We start from the raw sequence: 25,418 nt of genomic DNA, 5'->3' as shown, positions 1-25,418 counted from the left end.
CATTATTACCCTCCTAAAGAGCCTTTTTAGACATTTTTTTCCCCGATCGTCTCTCTTCCCATGAAATTTTAATATCACAGATATGCTGTGTATCTGTACTTTGAAGGGGAACTAGTGATTGTTCGAAGATTTTTTCCCCCCATGAGCTAGTTTTCACCCGCATGGGGGCAATAGTGCCCATGTTGAGAACACATAACCTAGAAGGATCATCATCTTGGAAATGAGCTTTTATAATATTTGTACCTTTCTTTGCAAATTGAAACTGGGACAAGGACATTATTAGTAAACTAATGTTGAAAAGAGTCTTCTCATGCAGTGGCCTGCAGCAGCAGGAGAAGGGTAAGAAGAGTACTTTTCTCATATTTCATGGCTTATGTGGAGGACATTTTCTCTCTGAACAATCTCTTGACCATTTCAGGAAAAAATAGGGTAACACCAAGAGTAGCAGAGCAATACATGTAGCTTTCTAAAGAGAAAAAAAAAAATACAGATGACAAGACCCTTTTGCAGTGACGTGCGGAGAAGCAAGACGGTGATACTGAATAATTTAGGTATAAAATTGTCCATTGTTCCGAGACTAGTAAGCTGTAACAAGTTCAGTTTCCCAAAGTAGGAGTTGATTTGCAGCAGAGAACACCATTTAGGTTGCCTAGCGTGCAAGGATGTTCTATTTCCCCAAGAGGGTTTGGCTCTGTCTGATCAGAAGGGTGGTTGTGTATGAAATGCACCTCAGAAGGAGGAGGAGGAAATGACATGTTCATGTAAATGAAATACAACTGCAAATTAAAGTGTCACCCTGTTAAAAATCCATTTTTTATTTAATTGGTTACCAAGGAAAAAATGTCATACAGAAGTGTATATCTCAGGGAAAGTTAAACCGTGAGATGTTACAAGTGAATCTGGATTCAAGGAAGTTCTCATGAGGTAGTGTGGGGGGAGAGCTAGAAAATATTGTCTTAATAAAAATATTTTGATGCTGAAAAGCTAGACTCATAAATTTATGCTGTGTTACATGCCAGGGGTCCAGAAGAAATGAACAAGTGTTACCTCGTTTATTTTTTACTGTCTCTATCCAGTCAGCTGTATAGCGGCTGCCTCTTCCCTGGAGGAAGCCTCCTTTTGAGATGTTTTATTAAGAAGAAGGTCATATACAAAGGAGGAGATGCTTTCTCCCAAAGAGCGCCACTCGCTACAGAGACATCCAGGGACTGAAATGCTTTTCTGTGTGGCTTTTCTCTGTTAATGGTATCCTCCCATTTTTCACTTTCTCTTTCCCACATTTTTGTGAAAATTCATTTGTGTCTTTAGATTGTGAGCCTACCAAACAGGATATGTACAGTACCTGCCACATTGTTGGCACTAAGTAAATGTTAAGTAATAATGAGAGGGGGTGATGAATGGGATTATATAGTTTCACGTAGAACTGTTCTTGAGAAACATGTCTGGTTTCTCTTCGAGATAGGAACTTGACAGATGGCACTCGTCAGCTGTCTTCAGCCCTAGTTGTGGTTCTTCCCTTCCCTCCCCCAACTAATCCCAATATTGATTTATGTTTGCAGTGGAAACATGTGGATAAATACTATAATGTACTCTCTTTGTCTTCTCCCCAACCAGGGGCGGTGATTGGTGACGGACAGTCTGCTGTGGCCAGTAACATTGCCAATACTACCTACCGGCTCCAGTGGTGGGACTTCACTAAATTTGACCTCCCAGAAATCAGTAATGGTAAGCCAAGGTAGAACTTGGGGTGCTGGTGGAAGGAGATTCTCTTACAGGTGAGCCAGAACTCAGAAATCCATGTAGCATTGGACTTTTCGTCGTCTCATCGAAAAGCTGATTGCCATGTTCCGTGTCTGCCACACTTAAATTAGCAAACATGCACAGAGCAAGAGTGCCCACATCATGAGTTTGCAGTCACTTAAAAGTCCTTGATAATTGTTAATAAACCAGGACTCTACTGTCTTGCACTTACTTATGCACTTTAAATCTTTTAAAAACCAAAGCATGTTTGTGTTTGTTTCTATTAAATTTTATCTTACTAGCGTCAATTGCAGTGCCTAGTTCCTGCCTCTCAACGTCTTTCTGAACTTTGAGTCAGTTTTTTCTCACAATCTTACATTGTCTAGTAACTTGATGATCATGTTTTCTCTGTCTTCCTTTGGACTGGTTGCAAAAGTGGTGAATCAGTTAGGACATTGCACCATGCCTTGTGATATATGTCACTGTAGATTTCCTCTGTGTTGATTTTGATTCATGAATTAGCACCCTGTGCTTGAGTGTTCACATCCATAGCCCACATTTTTCTGTCTTGTCTACAGAATATTGAAAGAGTTTGTCAGGTGCCTTAAAATAATCAAGATATTCTCTGTTGGTGGCATTTCCCAATATGCCACTGTTGGTATCCTTATCAGACAGTGAAAATGAGGTTAATTTTTTATGTCTCGTTTTTAGCGAAACTTCAAGTAGCAATCATTTCTTTCTTTCTAAAAAGTACTTATAAGCCACATGTTCAATAATCTGTTCTTTCATTCTGCTGAGAATCAACTGCAATCCACCGTTTCACTTAGTGAATACCAAGTTTGCTTGTTCATCTCCATATTTCTGGCCCAGATCATGTTTCACCAAAATTTATTTCTAGTTATATTGTTGCTTTATTTTATTTACTTTGTATAATTATAATCTGAACTACTATAATTTGAAATACATTCACCATTCAAGTTTTAAAAATAGAAAAGGATATATACTGAAAAGTTTCCCAGCCCTGCTCCTAGCTACCCAGCACTCCTCCCCATAGGCAACCTCAATTAGCAGTTTCTTCTATACTGTTTAAAAAATATATGTATATACAAGCAAATGCAAATGTATGTTTTTCCATCTTCTGTTTAACCCAAATGGTAGTGTGTTATGCATATTTTCTGTACTTTGCTTTCTTTATAGTATATCTTGGTGATCTTTCCATATTAGTGTATAAAGAGTTTGCTCATTCTTTTTAAATAACTAACTACCCAGTATTCCATTGTCCAAAGGTACTGTCATTTTTAACCAGTCTTCCGATGAGGTACTTCTAAGTTGTTTTCAGTGTTTTGCTATATAAACCATAATGCAGTTTATCACTTTGCACATGTGCAAGTATATCTATAGGATAAATTCCTAGAAATGGAATTGTAGGGGGGAATAGTATGTACATTTATGATTTGGGTAGATACTGCTATATCACACTGCAGGGGTAATGCCAATTTATACTCCCACCTGCAGTTTATGAGAGTGCCTGTTTCCCTAAACTCTTGCTTGTTGAAGGTGTTATTATATTTTTGGATATCTGAAAATTTGATAGGTAAAATAATATGTAGGTATTTTAAATTTGTATTTCTCCTATTAAAAACCAGGTTATGTGCTTCTTCATACACTAAGCCATGCATGCTGCCTTGTCTTGACCTGTCTATGTGCTTTCTTTACCTGTTTTTCTATTGTGTTGCTGGTCTTTTCCTTATCGGTTCTGCTTGAACACTTTATAAATCAGAAAATTAACTTATGATAGGAATTTCCTAGTTGTCATTTGTCTTTTGACTTTGCTGAAGGTTACTTCTTTATAGAATTTATTTTAAGCAGTCAGGATTATCCAGCTTTCCTTTTATGGTTTCTAGATTTTGAGTCATCATTAGAAAGATCAGTTAGTACTTTCATGTTTTAGTTTTTTACCTTTGAATCTTTAATTCACTAAGAAATTTAACCTGGTCCCAAAGAAGCAGAGTATGATCTAATTTTTCCTCAATATAGCTACTCATTTGTCCCAACTAATTTATAGAATAATCTATTTTCCCACATTGATTTGAGATATTAGTTTCATCCTGTTAATAAGTTCTATGTATATTTAGATGTGTTTCTAGACTATTTTGTCCCAGTGATCTGTCTGATTATTCATGGGAGATAACCACATAGGTTTAAGTTTTGAGGCTTTATGTTTTAGGATCTGGTAAGCCTAGTCTCCTTGTTATTTTTTTAATCCAAAATTTCCTGCCTACTCAAGCATTTTTGTTTTTGTGCATGGACTTTAAAACTACTTTGCTTCTTCCCTTCAGCCTCCTGAAAAAATACTATTAGTATAATTATTGCAATCACATTAACTTTATAAATTAACATAAGGAGATTAAATATCTTTATGATATCTTCCGATGCGAGAACATGGTATGGTTTTCAATTTCTTCAAGTCTGTCTTGTGTTCTTAGGAATGTTTTAAAGTTTTTTCATAGAGATCCTATTCATTTCTTTAAGTTTATTGTCATGAGCTTAATTTTAAAATCCCATCTTACCGAATTTGTTTACTAATTAGTGTTGTTACTCAGTTAAATCTCACGGGTTTTTTAGGTGTGTTACTTATAAATAGTGGTAATTTACCTCCTCCACTCCAAGTTTTACACCTGTGATTTCTTCTCTTGTCTAAATGCACTGGCTGCTACCATCAGAACAATAATAGCAAGCACCCTTGTATTGTTTCTGACTTCAGTGGGAAACGTCTAGCTTTTTTCTAGTAAGCATATTGCTGGCTTTTGGGTTGAACTATGTTTATCATTTTAAGGAAGTAATCTATTCCTGTTTTACTGAGAGTTTTTATCAAGAATGGATATTGAATTTAGTCATGCCTTTTCTGCATCTATGAAGATGATCATGTGTTTTCTTTCCTTTGATTTAATGATATTGTTGTTATGTTACAGATTCAGTACTAGTGAACCCATCCTTACATTCCTTGAATACACCCCACCTGGTTCATGATATATTCTTTAATGTTAAATTCCTTTCATGAGCTTGTTAATAGAGTTTTTTTCATAGATATTTATGAGATCTGTCCTTTTCTTGTTTTAAAATCTATGGGTTTTGGTATCAGTGTTATGCCTGTGTTATCATTTGGAGTTTTTCTTCATTTTCTTTGTCTGAAACAGTTTAAATAGTATTGGAATTATTTATAGTTTTTATACAAAGGTCTGGGCCTGATGGTTTTTTCCAGGCATAGGGAGAGGTAGTTCTTTGATAACTTTCCCTGTCGGTTGTCCTGTGATGGTCAGTTAAGCACATGCACTCTTGAGTTACTCTGTACAGGTTCAGATCTCTGCTTAGCTACCTTCTAGCAGCGCGACCTTGGTTAGTTAATCTCTCCACACCTTAGTTTCCTTGTCTATAAAATGAGGATTGTAATAGCACGACCTCATAGGATTGTTATGAGAAATAAATTAGTTAATACACATGAAGCACTTTGAACAGCACCTGGCATTCACTATAGTAAATGGTCAGTAGAGAGTGATGTTCCTGTAAACAAGACAGTTGCTCGCTTAATTTGTAGCCTCATCTGTAATGGGCTTCTGGTCCTTCTTCATGTCGTCTCTACCTAGTTGGAGATCATTTTCCTTGAGAGGAGAACAAAATAGAAGAATAAAGGCATTGGATATGTTGCTAGCATAACTCACAAGGCCTTTCTGGATGCCCTTAACATTTTTGTACAAGCCTCAACTTGTTCTACCACTTCCTATCATTCTCCCTCTGTGTTCCTTCTTACATCTTTTGATCATGGCTCTTGTAAAACCTGAGCTGATCAAAGAGCATCATGTGCAACCAGATTGACTTGTTTAGTTTGGCTGACCTTTTCCCCTCATTTAAATCATGTGTGGTATTAGAATTCTGCTTTTTATAACTGCCCTGTTTTCCTTAGAGTTTTGGCCTTGGGGAAAAACCTGCATTCTAGGACTTTAGGGCACATATGTCTGATGACAGCCAGTTACCCTCAGGAATGATAGTCACTTTTACCTGAGGTTCCTGTCATTAGCTCTTAACTAATTGTATTCCCTTGTTGTTCTCAGTAAAATCTAGTTACAGTTTTGGTCTTCACTCTTGATAGATTGAGCTGTCAGCTGAGTACACTGGTACTCTACTCTGTTTTGCTGTAGGATTCATTTTTTAATATCACCTACTTCCCAGTTGAAAGTAGCCTTTGGCTTGGGCACAGCCCGTGCCTGGGATCCATTGGTCCTGAGTTTTAGTCATATATATGTTCATCAGCCACTGTTTTGCTGATCATCTGACGTATCCGAATTGCATTTACTAGTTTTCTAGAGTTAGGCTACATTTTCTAGATAATCCGTTTCTCTCAGTTGCATGGCAGGATCACTGAATTACTGTCTGTAAAGAGTTTTACAGGTTTGTGAATAATGCCTCAAGTGTATAGTTTTGAAACCACTTTCATGAAAAAAAGGAGCTCATTCGGTTCACTGCGAATTACACTTTGTAAGAGCAAATTCTTATTGGATGACTAGCATTGGTCAATAGGTACCCCGAGTAGTGTGGGGCAGATTGCACCACAGGGGATATAGTAACTGGTGCCTTTGGAGAGTACTTACAGTGTCACCTGGAGCTCTGTGGAGGAAGTCTTATTCTGAAATATGAGAGGAGATAGCCAAAAGGAAGTTTCCCCGCTGATTTAAACCCCTTTGGGTTTTCCAAATTGATATCTAATGCATTTGCAAAAGCACTGCAACTGCTAATCACTCCCATGGTCTCATCTGGCCAGCCAGCAACAGGCTACAGATCGATCTTTGTACAAGGTGTTTGTTTATAATTTATGGAGCCGATAGGAAGGCAGAGCCATCTGCTCCTCCAGGCATCAGTATTTCTAACCCCTCCCATTCCCTGCTAGGGCATTTTCACTTGGAAATCATTTATAATTAGGAGGAGATTACATTGCAGAGTCTGGAACATGGCTTCCTGCTGTCTTCCGCATTGTTTTTTCTCCTCCTGGAGCTGCCCCCTGAAGCTCTTAAGCAGTTTTGATTTGAAACATCCTTTCTTTTCTAGCCTTTATTTCCAGTCTGTGCTGCACAGCTAACTGCCCCATCATCATTCCTCACATGTATTTTGTTTTTAAGTGCAAGGCAGGTTTCTGGAGCTACCGCTCAGGGATCAAGGACAGTTGGTAAGGCAGCCGGTTTCACTTGTGGCCCCAGACCAGCAGCATTAGAGACACCTGAGAACTTGTTAGAAATGCAGATCCTCAGGCCCTACCCTGGCATTCCGTTTTTTAATAAGCCCTCCAGGTGATTCTGATGCATTAGAACGCTTGAGAACCACTGTGGTGAGGCAGGGGGCAGAACAGAGGTTTCTAGTGGTACCTGAGTTGCCAGTGTCTTAGGCTGTATTTCACTTCACCTTTTTCTCTACTTGCTTACATTATTGTTGAGTCCAAAAAAGATGAGTTGTCCTTGTCATTAGTGGATTACTTTCCTATGGCCCGAGAAAACTAGTAACAGAGATCCAAGAAATCTCTTCCTGTATAAATTAACTCATCAAAATTTCAGCCTTCTGATAAGAAGCTGCATGAGTGAACTGATAGAGTGACCACTCACTATTGTAACTGAACATTTTCATTTCCATGTGGGAAATTAATAGACAACAGGCAGCAAATGTAAGTTGCTAATTGGAGCTTTGAAATAAAAATGAAATTGTAAACACACCACCCAGTGCTTGCTGAAATGAGACTACCAAATCACTGCGCTCCTACCACATCCCTTCATTAGGGTGGAAGTGAAACCCTAGATCACTAGCTGCACAGTTTCTGAAACGGAACATGCTGCTGGAGAAGCTCTGTTTTAATTTTCAGCATTCGTTTTCATTTGTTATTTGCAAATCTGTCTCTGAGCTCACTGCTGTAATGGGGAGCAGTTGTGAAATTGGATGGAGTTACAGGGAAGAGACAGAATTTGCAAGATGGCCATTGACTTCGAATTATCATAATATAGTACAAACACAAACACAGTGGCTTGGATTTGAGGCTGTCAAAATGTTTTTTGTCTATATGCCCAGTTTTTCAGGGGCTTAGAGCCAAGCTTTCCAGAAGAAGGAAAACCTTACTTGTACTCCCTCCCCACCCCCCGCCCTCCTAGAAATTAATATGGCAGTGAGCAATTTAATGCTGCTTTTATGTTGGTGGTACGTTTTGAGTGTCATCATAGGATCTATATGTTTGACTGAATTGCACATTAACACATATGAGCTAGATCTATGTAACAGCAAGATAGAAAACCTCCTTTCATAAAATACCTGCCATGCATTTTTGAGACATTAAATGTGGGTAAAATAGTAACTGCAAAGCTGTCTCAAAGTTCCCAGAGTCCCATCTCCTTCCCTGTTTATTTTCATGTCTTGCTTAATATTTATGATTTCTTCACTTTGTTTCTCTCTCTGCCTTTGATGATTAGAGTATAAATGATCGGTTTTTTATCTAAGGTTTTTTTATCTAAGAGGTTGTGCCAACCTCTCAAGGTTAGAAAACCAAGATGGACTCCTTAAAGCTTCCCCCAATTCCTTTGGTTCTATATCCCCAACTGGAATCATGTGTCAATCCAGGGAAGGAGGAGACTCATCTTTTTGGCAGCAGGCTTGGGACCCTGAGAAAGGAGCAGACAGTCTCTGTGCTAACTAGATAAACCCAGCCATACAGGCTGGAGCAGATGGTGGGTTGGAAGTTGAGCAGTACAGAGCCCTAATGGTGATAGCAATGAGTATTTGGATGTCATTATTTTATTAGTTAGCAAACACAACCATCCTTGTGGTCCCTCCTTGGTTTCATGCGTAATAGTGCTGTTGGTGTCAGCCCCCGAGAGTTGGCACAATAACCTAATCAATGTGCTCTGATGTCTTTTTTGATCTACTCTGTCATCTCTGTGGCTTCCTTAGCAATACACAGGGAAAGGGGAATGAATGTGGAGTTTTAGAAATAACTCTAAGACCCTAATCCCATAAGCTTCAAGACCCCTGAAAAGTAATTATTTTGTTTTCCTTAAGTTGACTTCCTGGGGAAACTTGCCTTTGACTTCCCAGGTCATGCCTGTTGGCTTACTGCAGTAGATCACCTGATATCTGGGAGGGCAGCTGAGGGTCGCTTTTTTTTTCTTTAACCATAATGCTTCCAACAGTGGACATCCAAATAATCTTGAGGAGTAAAGTCTCTTTGCATGTGCATATAAAGTAGATCTCAATGAGACAAAGCCCAGAGCAGCTTGGCCCCTTTGGATGTGTCGTGCTGTTCTGCTTGCGCCCATGATGTGGGCACTCTTGTTCTAGGCTCAGGCTCACATCAAGGGTAAGCCACTGCCTCCTGGCAGAGAATCGCACAGTGGGCCTTGGAGAGGGATTCAAATGAAAACCGAAACAAAGCCTTCAAGCACAGTTCCGGTCTGTGAGGAGCAGATTCTCTCTACCTACAGACATTCCAACACCCCCCACCCCACTCCTGGTGCTAATCCTGGTGCCTGGCTGACCCATGCTTCATTCTCAGTAACTGCCAAGGGCAGCCTGGGGCTGCTCGGGAACATTGGCTTATGGTATGGATAAGGCATAGAGAGAGCGTAGTAAGAAGTGAAATGAGCTCTAGCTGTCCAGTTGGGGGCTAGCCAGGCTTTGTTTCTCCTTATCCTGCTTTGTGGATTTAGGCAGTAGTATTAGCAAATAACTGTCCAGAAGATTGACATCTCTAAATGTTCCACACTCCTCTTAAATGAGAAAGATGCAAATTTGTGAAATGACTTCCTTCTTCCAGGTCACAAAGCACAGGTAGAATAGGAATCTTGCCCCAAGGAAGCTTCTTTACCTGTATCACCTTTTTCTTGGAATCAGTGGGTTTGCATTTTTATTCATCTTAGTTTTGATCTTTTGGACAATAACGGCTATTGAGTGGCTCTCCAGGAACAATTTATAATAACTTTTCCTTATCTGATCTCTCAAATGATGTTTCCTAAGTGTGAACTAAGACTCAGTACGTGGTTGTATTGTGTTGACTTATCTGTAGTTTTCTTTTAAAGTGGTAGGAGAGACATGTCTTCTGTTTCTCTTGTGTTTCTTGTTCCATGACATTTTAGTTTGATTGACAAAGCAGCCTTTAGCAGTTCTAGAGAGGGTTCAGGCCCTAGGAAGGCCCCCAAATTTCTTGGCACAGAATTTTTGATGCCATCACCTCCAAACTTTCTTACCTTCTTTTCTCTCTTTGTCTAATGTAGCCTCCGTGAATGTGCTGGTGCAGAACTGCAAAATCTACAATGATGCCAGCTGCGACATTTCTGCAGACGGCCAGCTCCTGGCAGCTTTCATCCCCAGCAGCCAAAGGGGCTTTCCCGATGAAGGCATCTTGGCAGTGTACTCCCTGGCCCCCCACAACTTGGGTGAAATGCTCTACACCAAGCGATTTGGTAAGGGATGGGAAGCCCAACCTGTGACAGAGGGATGCTGGTACCTTGGCATGGGCCATTCCTAGGTGAGGCATGGCTTAGGTAGGAGTAATGGTCACATGCTACCCCTGCTTCTGTGGAGCGCAGACCAGAGGAAGATTGCCTTGCAGGAGTCCCGGCTGGTAGCATTGCAGAGGATTCTCAGAGTAAGAGTCCTTCCCACCACAGTAGCATCACTGATATACCCCTGTCATGGTGGCCAGGAATAAGAGTTGACCTTTCGTCGTGGCTTGGGGAAGTGGGCACACTCATAAACTGCAAGGCAGTTTGGAAGTATGTATTTAAAGCCCCCAAAATATATGTTCTCTTTGATTCAGTCTCGCTTCTAAGGAAATAATCAGAAAACTATACAAAGATTTATATGCAACAATGTTCACAGTACTCTTATTTGTCATAGAGAAAAATGTGAAATTGTGAAGAGTTGCTTAAATAACTGATGGTACATTGATAGGACAGAATACCATTTGGTCCTTAAAATGCTCTAACAGAATATTTAATGGTGGGAAATGTTTATAATGTGTGAAGTGAAAAAAGTAGATTGCAAAATAATATTTGCAGTATGATACCAGTTTTTAAAAATGTGATTCTCTGATAACAATGGTTAACTTATATTTCGTATTTTCTGTATGTCGGACACTGTACTCAGTACTTTACATGCCTTCTCATTTTACCCCTCACTACAGTGCTATGAGATAACCCCAGGATGACCCAACAAAGATGCAGATTGGAGAGAAAGAGAAAAGACTAAGAGGAAAAATTATTTCTTTATAATAGCAAGAACTCTGAGAAATATCTCTTTCTTATCTTGACCCTCAGGTCCCAATGCCATTTCAGTGAGCCTGTCCCCAATGGGCCGATATGTAATGGTGGGCTTGGCCTCACGAAGGATCCTGCTGCACCCCTCCACAGAACACATGGTGGCCCAGGTCTTCAGGCTGCAGCAGGCCCATGGTGGTGAGACCTCCATGAGGGTGAGTGTCACTGCTTGTGCCTCCGCTGTATGGCAACTCTCCTGGGCTTGGCAGGGTTAATGAAGGACATGGGGTGATCTCCCAGCCAGGACCAGAGATGTCATGCTCATAAGGAATAAGGGAACACTCCAGTCTGGCCCATCCATGACCACCAGCAAGCTTTACTTTTGGAAGCTCTGGGCTATGAAAAGGCAGGGACTTTCTCACACCCTAGATAGATGATGAGCTAGGTTCCCCAGAGGCCTGAAAAGATCTTTGGATAAAGACCAAACTAAATACATCCTTAACCTCAATATAAAGAACTCAATGAAATAGTAATGCTTATTTTAAAAAAAATTTTTTTTTTTTTTTTTTTTTTTTTTTTTTTTTTTGAGAAAACAACTTACAAAAGGAAAAAATAAATTGTTACGTCACCATCAGCTTCACACATCTCGTGTTTGCTTCATCTCTTGATCACATCATTTTTCTCTTATGCTCTATTTAATCTTGTATTGTCTACTATAGTATGAGAAAGCAACCTGTAAGAAGAGATAGTATACTATGAAATGTTATTTTCTGTGGGTTATAATCATGATGGAAGATAGAAACTTTGGGCAGCTGCTGTGCTCTTAACTGTACCATCCATTTCACCAGCAGAGAAAGGTCCTATTTAGAGCCCTTTCTTCTCTGGAGCAGACTGCTTGTAGTGCCGTAAAAGCCTTCTGGGCATTGTGTGGTTAGAGGCCTTCTGGACTCAACTCATTTCTCACTGAGCTTCCCACATCTCATGGGGGCTCATTTGACCAGGGTCTTGTCAAAAGGAGTCCAATTACATAGTATTTAAGCTCTATCTCAAGCTCAGAACTTGTGAATTTCCTTAGCACTTTGTGCTGTGCCATTTATGGTTTTATGCACTTGTTTATGTGTTGTGTCGTGTTTTCTTTAGCTGTGTGGTGTGTATGTTTAATCCACCCAGGTTTAGTGTAAGCTCCTTAGGGGCATATCCCCCAGGGCCCTCATTTAGTGCTATGCATGGAGGTGCTTGTTGAGTGCCTGGAACGGGAAGCATTTGTTTTAAAGAAAAAAACTAGAGATAAGACCCATTATATACAACGTGATAGAAAGTAGGCAGCCTGGTGTGGTTGTCTCCATCCTCTTCTCCCTCCTGTCTCCTGTCGGGACCCTCTAGCCAACTCTGCCGAATCGCTTTCCAAGCACCCTGAATTTAATAAGGCTCTTTCTTGCCAGTGTGCCTTTACCTGGAATGCTCCCCTCTCCCTCAAACCCAGCTACCCACAAGCTCTTCCTCTAGTGTGGAACCTTCCTCAACAGAACCGATCACTCCTTGTGCCACCACTGTACCTAATATCTGTACTCACGTTAACACTCACCATAGCATACTGTAGTTATTTGTTTCCATGTCACCCTCCTTTCTTGGACTGTGAACTCCTTGAAGTCCAGGTACCTAATAGGGAATCTGACAGGAGAAGCAGAGTGAATGAAAGAGAATCTCGACAAAGTGTCCCACTTATTTCTAGGCGGTAACTAGCAGCACCACTGATGGATGACACCACGTCCTACCATGCCTTTCAAAGGGCAGAAACAAGGTATTCTCTGCTCTTGACATCATAATGACAGGAAAGTTCTGATTCTTGGATTCCATATGACTGGAAATTTTGACATTGGTTGATCAAGAGAGGACTTCGCAGGAAGTTCATCAATCCTATTTTCTTATCTAGATATTTGAGGATCGAAGCTGAATTTTAGTTTTAATATTCTTACTTTGCTTATCTTAAGATTTGGATGGTGCCTGCTTTTTGCCACCTAGAATCCTGATCCCCACAGCTATTTTTCTAACCCTTCCTGCCTAATTATAGAATAATTGTTTATAATCATTAAGAGACAGTATTTGATTTTGTCAGCACTAATGGACATCTTCAGCCTCTTCCGGAAACCATCTCCTGCCCAATTCCTGGGCACAGCCTGCCAGTCCTCATTCCTAGCATGGTTCCTCTTTTCCATAAGTAGCCAGAAACATCTGGCTAAGGTCAAACCAGCTACAGGGTAGGAGCCAAGATGTTGTAGCAAATGGTGCTGGCAGCTCAGGAAATGCAGTTGGAGAAGTCTGCTGAGGAGATGTGGTAATTCGCTGCTGTCCTGCTAAGGGGCTCAAGGCAACCAGCCAGCTGCTGCATGCCTCGTGACAAGAGCTATTTTTCAGGCCTCCCAGTGAGGCTTTTTTGATTCTCAATAGGCACCATCTGCTACTTAGGAGAGGGAGCTGAAGTAACTAGAAAGCTCCCATTTGGGAAGTGTTCCTGTCACCCAAGAGACAGGATCCAGGCTTCTCAGCAAGGTTTTTGCTCACCATGTCCACCCATTCTGACTTTAAACCCCCATGCTACAGAAAGGTTTCTGGTTTTCCAGGTCTTGGTTGCCCCTTACGTCCAAAGGCACCAAAGCACTCAGCACATGTCCCTGAATTCAGTCATTGGTGGAAGGGAAGACACCAGCTTTTTTGGATAGCTGTGCTGTATCACCGTTTAAGGCAAGAAGTGCATTTTTGTCTGAGAACAGGGAGCAAGGGTTTAATGGGACAGTAGAGCCTCTCCCTCTTTGCACAGGTAAGTATAGGTGGGTGTCTCCATCTGTAATGTCAAGCTCTGTCCTTAAAGGAATGCTGTTTTGGGTAATGGGCCTGTTCTAGAGCTTCTCAACTCAGAATTCCCCTTCTCTTTGGTGTTACCTCTTAGAACTCACCGTGGTAACGTTCAGAGAAGTGAGCATGTTGGAACAACAGACTTTCCCAAGAAAACATCCTCCAGAGCATTGACTTATCTGATTTGAATTCCCACTAAGTGACATCTCTCCCCAAGAGATGATCTCTTATACAATCCCATATGAAAACTCTTCTGGAAATGAATTGCTAATTGTGCTTATCCTTGGTGCACTTATTCTAAGCAGTTCTTCCGACCTCTGCATCAGTGCTTCTCAAACTGTGCTACTCGCTACTCGGACAACCTGCATTAGAATACATGGGGTCCTTGTTAAAATACAGACTCCACTTCAGACCTGAAATCAGAATGAGAATGGGACAGGAGGGACCCAGGTATTTGTGTTTGTAAAACAAGCTTTCCAGATGATTCTGATATGCACTTGAGTTTGAGAACTGCTGTTCTTAATGACTACTTTCTTCATTTTAAGTTTCTGCCTTGAGCCTCTTCAGCAAGGCAGAGACACAGTCTCAGGTTTACGTGTGGTTTTATGCATGGTGCTTTGATACCACCTTTGCTAATTTTGTTGCAGGCATAGTGGCGTTTATGTTTCATTTCCTACCAAGCTCTTAGCTTTTTGGCTGTCCGCTTCACCTCCCATTTTTTCTCAACTGTTGTTGCTTTCCAGGGTTCTCCCTTGAATATCTCTGTGCTGGATTCTTTTCTTTCCCATGTGGAGGCACTTTAATTTTTATGCTTGTTTCCAGGATCTAGGGTCCTTCTGATATGTCCTGTCTTTGCTTGCTGAGGTTATTTAGTCTTCCCAATTTTAGTATTATTGGCAAATCAGGAAAAATAAGACTAGGCACGTATTTTATCTCCCCCTTCCCTCTGTCTATTCGAGGCTTCTCCAGACTGGATAGGTTATGCTCAGTGACTCAAGGTCTTATTTTCTCTCTGACTCACTTACAGTTGAGCCAGAGAGGGCTTTTTGTTAATTTCTGTTTTGTTTTTAAGTAAGGCATTTAGAGATTGTTAGCTGAGGTTTTTCTAAATTCTCAAAACACTAAACTGCCTGTGTTCCCTCTCTGCTTTCATTTTCTAATTGGAACAAGGCACGATATTATAACAGAAAACTGCAATTAATTTTCTAAAATAGTGGCAACTTGCACATTATAAAAACTTTGGCTGTAACCAAGTAAAAGCATAATAACAAAAATATAAAATTACTGATGAAACCAGAAATAGTCATATACCAAACTCTTCTTCCAGTTTCTATCAGTAATAAGTGCTGTTTTACCTAGGAATGGTAGCAAAGTCAGCATTGGGGAGCAGGGAAGATGTGCTAGGGCATTTTGAACTAGAAAACAAGAGTAAGGATTAGTACTTTCAACACAGGAATTAACAGGTGGTGTGTACTCTTTCTCCTAGGTTCATAGACCATTCCCCCAATAGGTGGGGAGTTGTAGGCGTATAAGTGGTTTAATAAGAACTGAAAAGGATCCTTATTGCATAATCCCTGCAGACCCGAGAGGCACTGGTTGCTTGAATCTCACCAGTGCTTTTCTCTCTGGTCATTTTATTGGTGATGAACAAAGACACTTCCTTTGACTTGGGTGGGAAAAGAAGCTCTAGGACAGAAAGCAGTTTAGCTCTCCTTTTCCCGTTTAACAGCTTTTTAAGTCAAAGCCTCAAATACTTAAGGGTCAATTTGGTTGAAAACTTTTTCTTTGTGGCTATGTGGTAAAACTGTGTTCAAGTGTTGAGTGACTGTTGTCTAGATAGATCGTTAGATTGGAGTAGATATTGGAAAGAGAGCCTGCCCTTGCCTCCCTTTTTCCCCTCACCCACCTCTCTCCCCTACTCTCCCTGCTCATCTTCTCTTCTCCCCATCCTCTCTTCCTGTTCACTCCCCGCTCCCTTACTTCTTGACCCTCAGAGTTCTGCTCTTCAGCGGTGGACTGTCCCCATGTATGCCTTCTCCCTCTAGAACTCTAGGTCTGGAGATATGCATCCCTCTCATCCTCAACAGTTCCTAGGCAGCAGAGAAGGAAAGCAGATTTGTTAACAGTTTTTATGGACCTACAACCTACTCACATCTAACTGGGCTGTAGTTCTCACTGTATATTCCCCTGGGACCCCTTTAGCATCACAGGGGAACTTAATAGAAATGCAGATTATCAGACCTGCTGATTCAGAAGCTCTGAGGGTGGGACCTAGCTGTCTTTGTTTTACCAGGCCCTCCAGATGACTGCTCAGTCAAGACTGAGAACAAATCACCTGGGGATGCTAGTTAGACCTCACTTGTCAATATAGCTTTGTTATTTCCCTTTTTGCTCTCACCCTGTCTCTTACTGTCTCTGGAACCTCATCTGGGTTTACTTCTATGGCTCTTAGTAACCAGATCTTTCAGATACTTACAGGAAGTTGAGAGATTTATGAGTACCTCCTGCCCTAAGGATTTCAAGCATTTAGAATCATGCTAACATTCTAGTGATGGACTAATGCTCTGAGGCTTCTTCCCATGATTAAAATTCTTACCTGCCCACAGGTGACTTGGGCTCTTAAGTGCAAGCTCATGCCTATTTGCCTACGGTGTTATAGAATACAGAGATGCTTTGGCTTAAAATGTGGGAAGCATTATCTTTATCATCCTCTCTAGGCCCATCCCCATCTGAAGGAAGGAGTATTTCTTGAGTTCCTTTTTCCAACATTGAACTCAGTTATCCTTGGATTGGAGACATCACCGTGATACCCATTAATAGGTATCTTAGTGTCACCCTGATTATAAACATGAGTTGGCTTGCTTTCTTTTATACCATTTCACAGCCATCTTCACAGAGCCTAGTGATGACTGGTTATTATTATTAAAAGTTTATGAAAATTAACCACAAATACTTGGTATCCAGAATACTCAAATTAGTCATAACTTGTAGCTTAGATCATGGGTCAGGGTAGGTGTCCAGCACTGTCAGCAGTGACCACCATTTATGTTACTAACACGTGTAGGCTCTTTTGGCCTATCCTAGCCCCATTCTTCAATATGTAATCTTCACTATAGCTGCCTCCTTGCCCTGAATTTAGCCTGTGATATAATTCAGTCATCTATACTTCCCTAGATTCAAAAATTACCTAGAACTCTAGTTCAATCCAGAGTATTCTATAGAAATCTAAGGGAGCTGAGCTTTGTAATCTTGACCGGCCTTGGGAGTGGCAAAAACCAAAGAAGTTATTTTATTTTTGTATCCTGGAAGGGTACTATTTCTTCAAGGGGAGATTGGGATAAAAGAGAGACAGCTTTGTTGTCAGAAATGATTTACTCCTTCCTAAGATTATGTCCTCATTAATTTTCTTAAAGCTGTCTGTCAGTTGATTAAAAGCTGCTTCCGCTGCAATTATCTTAAAGTTGACTTCTGAGATGTGGTACAAAGCATCTATCCTCAAAAAGTTCCTTTCTTCAGCACATTATAGGAAATGGGGAGGAGGTAAGAGAGAAGTCAGGGGTGTCTCTGATGTGATTTGTCAGAGAAGGGAGGGGGCAAGATAAAAAATTAAAAATAACTTTAGAGCTGCAGTCAAAGCCAAAAATTAGGCAAATTTTTCCATGACAGATTCCTTCCACTCCAACAGTTTCTTTCCTCCATGGTTTCTTAGTAGAATGCATTCTGTACTACATTATTCTTCTCACTCAGTAAAATTTTAGTGAGCCCTTATCATGGTGTAGGTACATCGCTAGGTCTGGGAATACAGAGAACAAAGTGGACCTGGTCCCTGCTCTGATGCATACATGTTAGATGACTGGCTTCTTAACTGGCCTTTTCACTGCTCTGTTCCTGGCCTTTACTGTGCTTGGTACACAGGAGGCAGTCAGCTTCTGTTCCAGGACTGGTGTCACTTTGAAATCTTATGCGCCATGTATTTCCTGCACATACATGAACATACACCTCTACTCAACACCATCATTATTGTGCCTAACATGTGACTCAGTAAACAGTGATTGAACAAAAATATTAATGAGGTGATTTTTATGAAAATAGGGAATTTCTGACTCATTTCCACAATTCTGCCCAGTATCAGTGGGTTTCTCAGGGTTCTAGTCCCAGCACTTGAGACATAGTAAGAGATCCCCAGTAGATCAATTCAGAGGTGAAAGGTAAAACGTTTTGTTTTTTCGATGTGACCCCCGTCCTGTACTTCTCTCAAAAAATATGAATCAACCAAAATGTACTGAATTTATTGAAATATATTGAAAGATTCTCTTATCCAAGGTGAATATCTAGAATAGCTATTCATTTGGCCATTTCCTTTGAGATTTAGAAAGCCAAGGAAGATCAGGAACTTGTGCTATGCTCAGAGATGTGGGAATAGGAGGAAAATTATTGTCCTCTGACTGTCCTTGGGATATCTTTGAGAGGAACAAATAAGACAAAGTTTATAGGTCTCAACAAATCATAAGAGGTTGGGTAGGAATGACTTCAAGGCAGCAGATTATCAGTAGCAGTGGAGGGCCACAAATTCCAACGAGTTAAGAAAAGGAGGTGTTTGCTCTTTTCTGTTGGGAGAACTTTAGTTTGGACGGGAGTTATCTAGGCAGATTTGTTCCTGCTTCAACTGAATAAGGGGGAGAGTTAGATGTTTTGGTATTCTCATTCTTGTTTTAAAATAACTACTTGAAAATCAATATTCTGTGCGTTCTAAATTCCAGAGTAGACTATAAAGAAGGTTTGGAGCCAGTTAAAGAAATTCACGTTTCTAGAAAACAATCATATTTTCCTAGAGGATGAAGAAGCACCAATAATTCATTGAATCTAAGCAAAACAACCACTTGAAAGGAAGAAAAGGCGACCATAGTATCCCTTCCCTTGCCTGCTCTGGGATGTGTGCATTTCTCAGTCTGTATCAAGATGCGTAGCCATCCATTTCCAATGGAAAGGTCAGCTATCTCTTAGCATCTGCTTTCCATTGATTTTTCCCTCTTCACAGAGAGTTAATTCTCCTCTGGTAACCCTCCCTTTCTAAAAGTTTAAAGCCTCCCTTGATTCCCATCATTACCCAGAAGGCATTTCTCCTCCTCACAGTTCTTTTCTTCCTCAAAGCCCCCTTGGCTTGCGCCTTCTTCCACAGCCCCTCCAGCTTCAGTTTCCAGTTATCCCCTTCTTCCAGTCAGCTTCCAATGTCTTAGTTAAAACAAAGGAAATCTGCCAACTGCACTTGACGTCTTGCCTCCATGGTGAGGTTTCAGCTTTGCAGATGATGAGATTCCCAAATGTAAACCAGATAACCATAAACTTCTCTCTTTTAGCTTCTTACCTGGCCTGATACGAGCAGTGCAGCTTGCTGCTTGGACTAATGGTCTGAGCTTTATTGACATGTAGTGGAAGAGAAAGCATCTTGCTGAGGGCAGCAATACATTTTTCCTCTAAATTTTAAAAGGATGGAGAGGAAGGTTTCCCACTGAGCTCCTCTGGCTGCCGCATTCTTTTCCTGTCTATCTTTGAACAAGAAATAAGACCCGTTTAGTTTTAATCTAGGAACTATTTCCTTTTACTCCTTCTTCCTGTTAAGAGTTTGAGAGATGCAGGGGCAGCAGTACAAGAGATTGTCTTGGACCCCAGAAGTGGAAGGATCATTACCTTCTCCCACACCTTTAGAGCCATAAAGCTCTTGGTGACCTGACTCATTCTCTGTTGATGTGCTGATGGCACTGACTCTAAAAAGTTTGTTCCTTCTGGCATATTGATTCCAATTCCCTTCCTAGATGTTAGACAGAAACGAGAAGTCTGCTTGGGGAGGGGGGTTTCTGTCAGCATTCGTCATATACCAGGGAGCAGCTGCAGTTGAGTCAGGTGAAACCAGGACTCTGCAAACATGAGTCAGCAGCTGGGTTGTGTATCCAGCCCCACAAAAGGTCCCCAGGTCCTAATAAATCCTCCTCAATGTAATGGAATTTGATATTGTAGCTTGGGGTGTCACTTCTGTCAGAGGGAGAAAGGGATTTTGACAGGCCATCCAGCTTTGTCCTTAACATCCCATGGGGAACTCCAGGGCACCTGACTAGTGTTAAGGAAACCTTTACTTGATATATATTTAGGATGCCTTTAAGTTCAGGTGCCTTTAAGGCCGTATCTGTCCTTTACACCAGGGGTCCCTAACCCCTGGGCCATGGACTGGTACTAGTCTGTGGCCTGTTAGGAACCAGGCCGTACAGCATGATGTGAGTGGCAGGTGAGCAGATGAAATTTCATCTGTATTTGCAGCCGCTCCCCAGCGCTAGCATCACCACCTCAGCTCCACCTCATCGTCAGGCATTAGATTCTCATAGGAGCATCGGTCCCTGGTGCCAAAAAGGTTGAGGACCACTGCTTTATACTATCTCAGCTCTTATTTCTTGTCAGTGGGTTTACAGAGCCAGAGCCAGTTCCCATTGAAATCTGGAGGATCCTCACAGATCATACCGTCACTGAATTGGAAAGACTAATGGCTGAAGCTTTAAATGGTTAGGAAGTAGCCAGTGCTACCTAATCATCTGTCAGCATTGGGGAACTTGTTGCCCAGATACTCTCTTGTCTCTTGGGCTAATTGTGAGGAGTATTTCCCCCTCAGTGAGGTGCTTTGAGAGCTGTTAAACTCCAGCCAGAGAAAGGAGTGGGAACTGCATCTCAGTGGTTTTCAAATGGTCCAGATTCTCGTTCCTCTGGAGTCCTTTAGATTCAGGCATGTGTGAAATGAGTATTGGACAAGATGACCTCCCAGGACCTATAAATCGGAGATCCCTACCCATCCTTCACCCTCCTCTCCACCCCCGGACTTTTTGCCCTCATTTCCCTCTTTCCCACCCCCACATTAGTGTGTGATAAACAAGCAAGTACTTATCAGGAATCCCGGAGGCTGCTGATCTTCACGTGGCATTTTCTGGCTTCCTGCCACAAAGCAGGATTTAGCTTAATGCCCAAACATTGGAGGAGATGGGCACTTGGGAGTTGCTTTTTCAACACTGTTTAAGGACTTCGGCGGGGGAGTGCAGGGGGAGTCTGCCAGAGCCAGAGGACAGATCGATGCTCCATGACTCCTAGGGCCATAGAGGTTGTGAATATATCTGTGCAGTAAGGTCTGGGGTTCGCAACCTTTAATTATTTCTCTCCAATCCCTCTGACCTTGTCTCACCTAAGCTGAGTCATTTGTCACACTGGCCTCTTGAGGGTTTGTCCCCAAAGCAGGTTCCTGTACTTAGAAGCAAATTGATAGTATTTGCTTGTTAATCCCTCTGCAGCAACAGACTATAAAAAGTAAATTTGTGACATGTGAGAGATTTGTTTTCTTCTTTCCTGGTCTGGAACATTTTTAGAAAAGAGTTCTTTTATTCTTTTCTTTGAGACCCTCCCAGCCGCCCCCTGCCACACTCCCTCCCCCTCCCCCATCAAAAAACAGCACAACCGTAAGCATCCATTTCACTGACCGCGTGACCCCCTTCTTGCATCTCTGGCCCTTCTGCCCCATTCCCTGCAGTTATGAATCATTGTGATTTTAGGGGAGAGGCTGTTGTGAGGCCCACGCAGAGCTGCCACAGGCCAAGACCAATTCTCTCCTCAGCCATCCCACTGAAATTAACACACACCCCTCGTTAACTCTGGGTATACCCCATTCACACCATCTGACCTTTAGGAGAAGGAAAAAATCAACAGATTGATTCTATCCACAATTGTGTGATCACAGCCACTTTGTCCTTGTCGTGTATATACCATATTGCCTATCAGTGGGACAGAAATGATTGTCTTCTGGAAATGTGAAAAACCTCTGTGAGAAAGGAAGAAGGCACCACACCCCATCCCGATTTGAAGGAAAAGGGTTGTCTAGGTACAAAGGGGAAAGACTGGGATTGCCGTCTCCAAGGATAGTCAGCAGTGAGGCTGGTGGAGAGTGGTGGCCATGAATTTGTTCGAGGCTGCCGCCAGATCTATATATACGCAAGGAAGAGATTATCCAGAGGTCAAGCATCCATGTTCTAGATGGCTAGTTTAGAAATTCATATACTCCTGAGCTCTTTTTTTAGTAGTCTCCTTAGTTAGACCATAAATTTAAGGAGCCCTGGCTAATGCTTACGTTTGGAGTTGAGTCAGACAGGAAGGACACAGGAGGTTCACCAAGCAGCAGCTGTGGGGCCGTCTTATGCCTCAAACCAGAGCCAACCATATCTATAAAAGACCTGTTCAACCTCAGGACCATAGCAGGGCCCGTGCACATTTTTCAGTACCACAAAACCTGGAAAATTATTCACAGCAGGATTCTCTGTGTCAGTACATCGAGAACACATGCTATTCTAGAGCTTGTTCTGGTAAAGGCCATTCAGTTAAATACAGAAGGCACATGAACAAGCGTTCCCAAATCCAGGGCTGCTTATGACTTGATTTCTATGAACACAGTGGTCCTCTAGGTCAACTTTTACTTCTTTTCCCTTTTTTAAAATCTCTCATCAGGATAATCAGAAAAATAATTATTATCGTACCACCCTAAATTCACTTTTTAATATTAGTTTCTAAATTATACTCTTCATTTGGTCTCTTTTTTTCCCTCTGTCAATTCTTACAGACAGATGACCTTCGTCCCTGTTTTATAGAGTAAAACCTGAGGAGGCTTAAAAGGAGAAACATCGTTTTGACTAAAACTCCAGTTTATGGTAGCAGCTTCCTGTCCTCCTCATAGGCCCTAACAACCTTTTTTTTGTAAAGCCCCAGATGCAGGTTCTTGGTAATAACAGGAGTTACCATTTATGAGTTTGCATCACACCAGGAATTTTTTATCCATCATTGATTCTTTTAATCTGGCCAGTTATTTGAATGTTGGTGCTGACTCTTTTTAAACTGAGATCCAGAGAAGTTGTTAGGCAGTGACATCAGGGCTTTGAGACTCTGGAGTCCACATCCTTCGTTCTTCCACTGCTATGCTGCTGCCCCTGCCTACAGTCGTTTCTGTAGCTCAGTGGCCAGACAGACTAGGAGGTTTTCCTCCACCTTCAGCCCAGACCCTAGACATAGCTAAGCTGCCCCCTGGGAAAATAGTAGCTTTGGAAGAATGTAGACTATTGAAAGGAGACTCTCGGTCTTTGAGAAATGGAACTGATCTAGCAAATGGTGGTTTGTATGAGGGTAGAAAGAAATCCGGTACCTGTGTGTTCAAGATTCCCCTTTGTCCTTCCTACACCTTATTGCACCTTTCAGGTTTCTTTAACAATAGCAGTTTCAACATTGCTTTTAATTAGACAAATTAAGAATGTTCTCCAATGTTATCACCCCCTCCAACCTCCCTATTACCTTCGATTCCCACTGCGGTGAGAGTGCTGTGAGTTCCATGGTAATGGACTGTGGGGTCAAGCTCGGCTCTCCCTGGTTTGTCTGCTGAGAGGACGTTTAGAGGCGGTCCTTCCTGGTGAGCTGGGCTCTCAGTAGGGCTTTCCAGGGGGTTCCTTAAAGCAGTGGTGTGAGAGGTGCTAAAAGGCTGTGAGGAAAGCACAACTAAGCTGCATGCAGAAAGGTCCGAGTATGCCCCTAGTATTTCTTGAAAGAATCCTAGCTTTCACGTAAAGTAGGAGGGTCACACCCTCCCCCTGCTACCCTAAGTTCTCAGATATGTCATAGGGGTCATCCCATCCCAACCTAATCATCTCCTTTCCTCCCTGTCCTTAACTTGCTTCAGGCCATAGAAGGGACTTTGTTTCTCCCTGGATTTTGTTATTCTTGGTAACATTGTTTCTCCTCCCATTCTCTTTTGTTCTCTCTGTTCTCCTCCACCTAGAGAGTTTTCAACGTCCTTTACCCCATGCCTGCTGACCAGCGGAGACATGTCAGCATCAACTCTGCACGTTGGCTACCTGAGCCCGGGCTCGGCCTGGCCTATGGCACGAACAAAGGAGACCTGGTGATCTGCCGACCAGAGTGAGTGGCTCAGTGGGGCGGCAGGGGTGGTTGTAGGGGTGGTCAGAGGAAATGACCACAGTGTGGATCTGGCCAGTGAGGTGGAGTCTTTTAGATGGGAAATCTAAATCCTGCTAGAGCCTGCCTCATTCTCACTGTCACTCCTTAAAGGGTCCTTTTCACTTAGAGGATGATGGGGTTAGCACTTCATTCCAGAAATCTTCAAAAGACTGATTTAGTTATCATGTCTTCTTAAATCGAAGGCAGTATTGTTTGTTTGTTTTCTTTTGTTCTCTGGTTCCCTAGTGATTATAAAAGTTTCTCCACAGGCAAAACATGGATATCAAAGATTCTTTTTTAAATCCTTTTTGAAAAATTCAACAGGTAATCTTGGGTTTGTGTAAATTCCATAGACATTAACTTAAGAAATAAAATTAGAAATAGAGTATTGTTAAAGCCCTAATTTGTCAAGCCACTGATCTCTGATTGCCCGGCTCTGTCTGTGTTCTGCCTGTTTTCCTTTCTGCTTGGGGCTCTGGCTCATAATAGTAAATGCAGATTTAAAAGCTCAATTTAAAATCTAAATGATTATTATCTGGTCTTGAAGTTGGGGGTAGTAGGGACTAGGGAACCAAAGCATTTCTGTCTTAAGTCCTGATGACACCCCTTCCCCTTCCTCTGGCTTTTTGGAGGATAGAGGTCTATTCAGGCATCCTTTCACTCAAGACCCGGGGAGTCAGCCAGGTCTGTCATCAATTTCCATACCCAGCCAGGTGTGGAGTGTGAAGCTCTGTGCTTCAGAACAGATCAAGCTGATTGCTGTGTGGGCCGCTACTGGGTTCCAGCTGACTAAATGCCACTTCTGCCTCCAGGCCGTCCTAATGTTTCCTTCACTTGGTGTAGAGTCTTCTCCAAGGGTGTTCTTCAGCCACAGAGCATGGTGTGACTGCTGGTAGGGTCTCTGGCTATTGGGAGTGTCCACATTGCCTTTTGATAGAGCCCTTGGTGATTTTTCCTAGAGTATGTATTTGAGTCAGTTCTTGTGGCCTGGTAGATGACTGGTGATTGAGCCCTTAGTTAAGTTAGGTCACTGGCCCAGGAGAAAGAAAACCTGGTTCTAAGGACAGCTCTTTCATTCCATCTGGAATTTTCAGAGTCCCTCCCAAAGAGAGGCTGCTCTCTCAGCCTGACCTAGTCAGGCTGCTCTTGGAGCTGGGAGACTGCTTGGTTCTGCTGCTTGTGCTCTTCTCAGGCTCTGTCTCCAGAGAACCCCTTTCACTAGCTCCTTGTGCCTTTCCAGCACACAGCCTGCCTCTTTCACGACTATACCACTGTTAGCCCAGGCACTGGGTCTGTCCCTTCCTGCTCTTCCCCCTGGCCTGTCACAGTCCCAGGATCAGTCTGCCCTGAAATATTTTTTTCCCCAAAACACATGGGAAAGATTTTCTTATATCTTCCTCTTTTCTTAGGAATTTATAAGAGGAATCTAATAGGCATGTTTTTCCAAAACCGGCCCAGGATTCTGGACCATAATTTTACTCTTACCAACGTTATGGTTACAGGCCTTTCTTTCACTATTTC

At 41.9% G+C, this 25,418-nt stretch overlaps 1 protein-coding gene across 8 annotated transcripts in view; it reads left to right on the top strand.

Moving 5' to 3' along the window:
- Window positions 1-25,418, top strand: part of AMBRA1 (autophagy and beclin 1 regulator 1) — a 158,172-nt gene that overhangs the window by 109,584 nt on the left and 23,170 nt on the right. For all 8 annotated transcript variants that reach the window (XM_025044074.1, XM_015586419.2, XM_006908081.3 and 5 more), the window contains 4 exons: window positions 1,615-1,725; window positions 10,038-10,226; window positions 11,082-11,236; window positions 23,719-23,858. In XM_025044074.1, coding sequence (XP_024899842.1) covers window positions 1,615-1,725; window positions 10,038-10,226; window positions 11,082-11,236; window positions 23,719-23,858 — 595 coding nt within the window. The remainder of the gene's footprint in view (window positions 1-1,614; window positions 1,726-10,037; window positions 10,227-11,081; window positions 11,237-23,718; window positions 23,859-25,418) is intronic.

The sequence above is a fragment of the Pteropus alecto genome, unplaced genomic scaffold (assembly GCF_000325575.1).
Source record: "Pteropus alecto unplaced genomic scaffold, ASM32557v1 scaffold71, whole genome shotgun sequence".
Taxonomy (NCBI): Eukaryota; Metazoa; Chordata; class Mammalia; order Chiroptera; family Pteropodidae; genus Pteropus; species Pteropus alecto.
The sequence above is the reverse complement of the archived record's forward strand: the minus strand, read 5'-3'. Positions and strand labels throughout refer to the sequence as shown.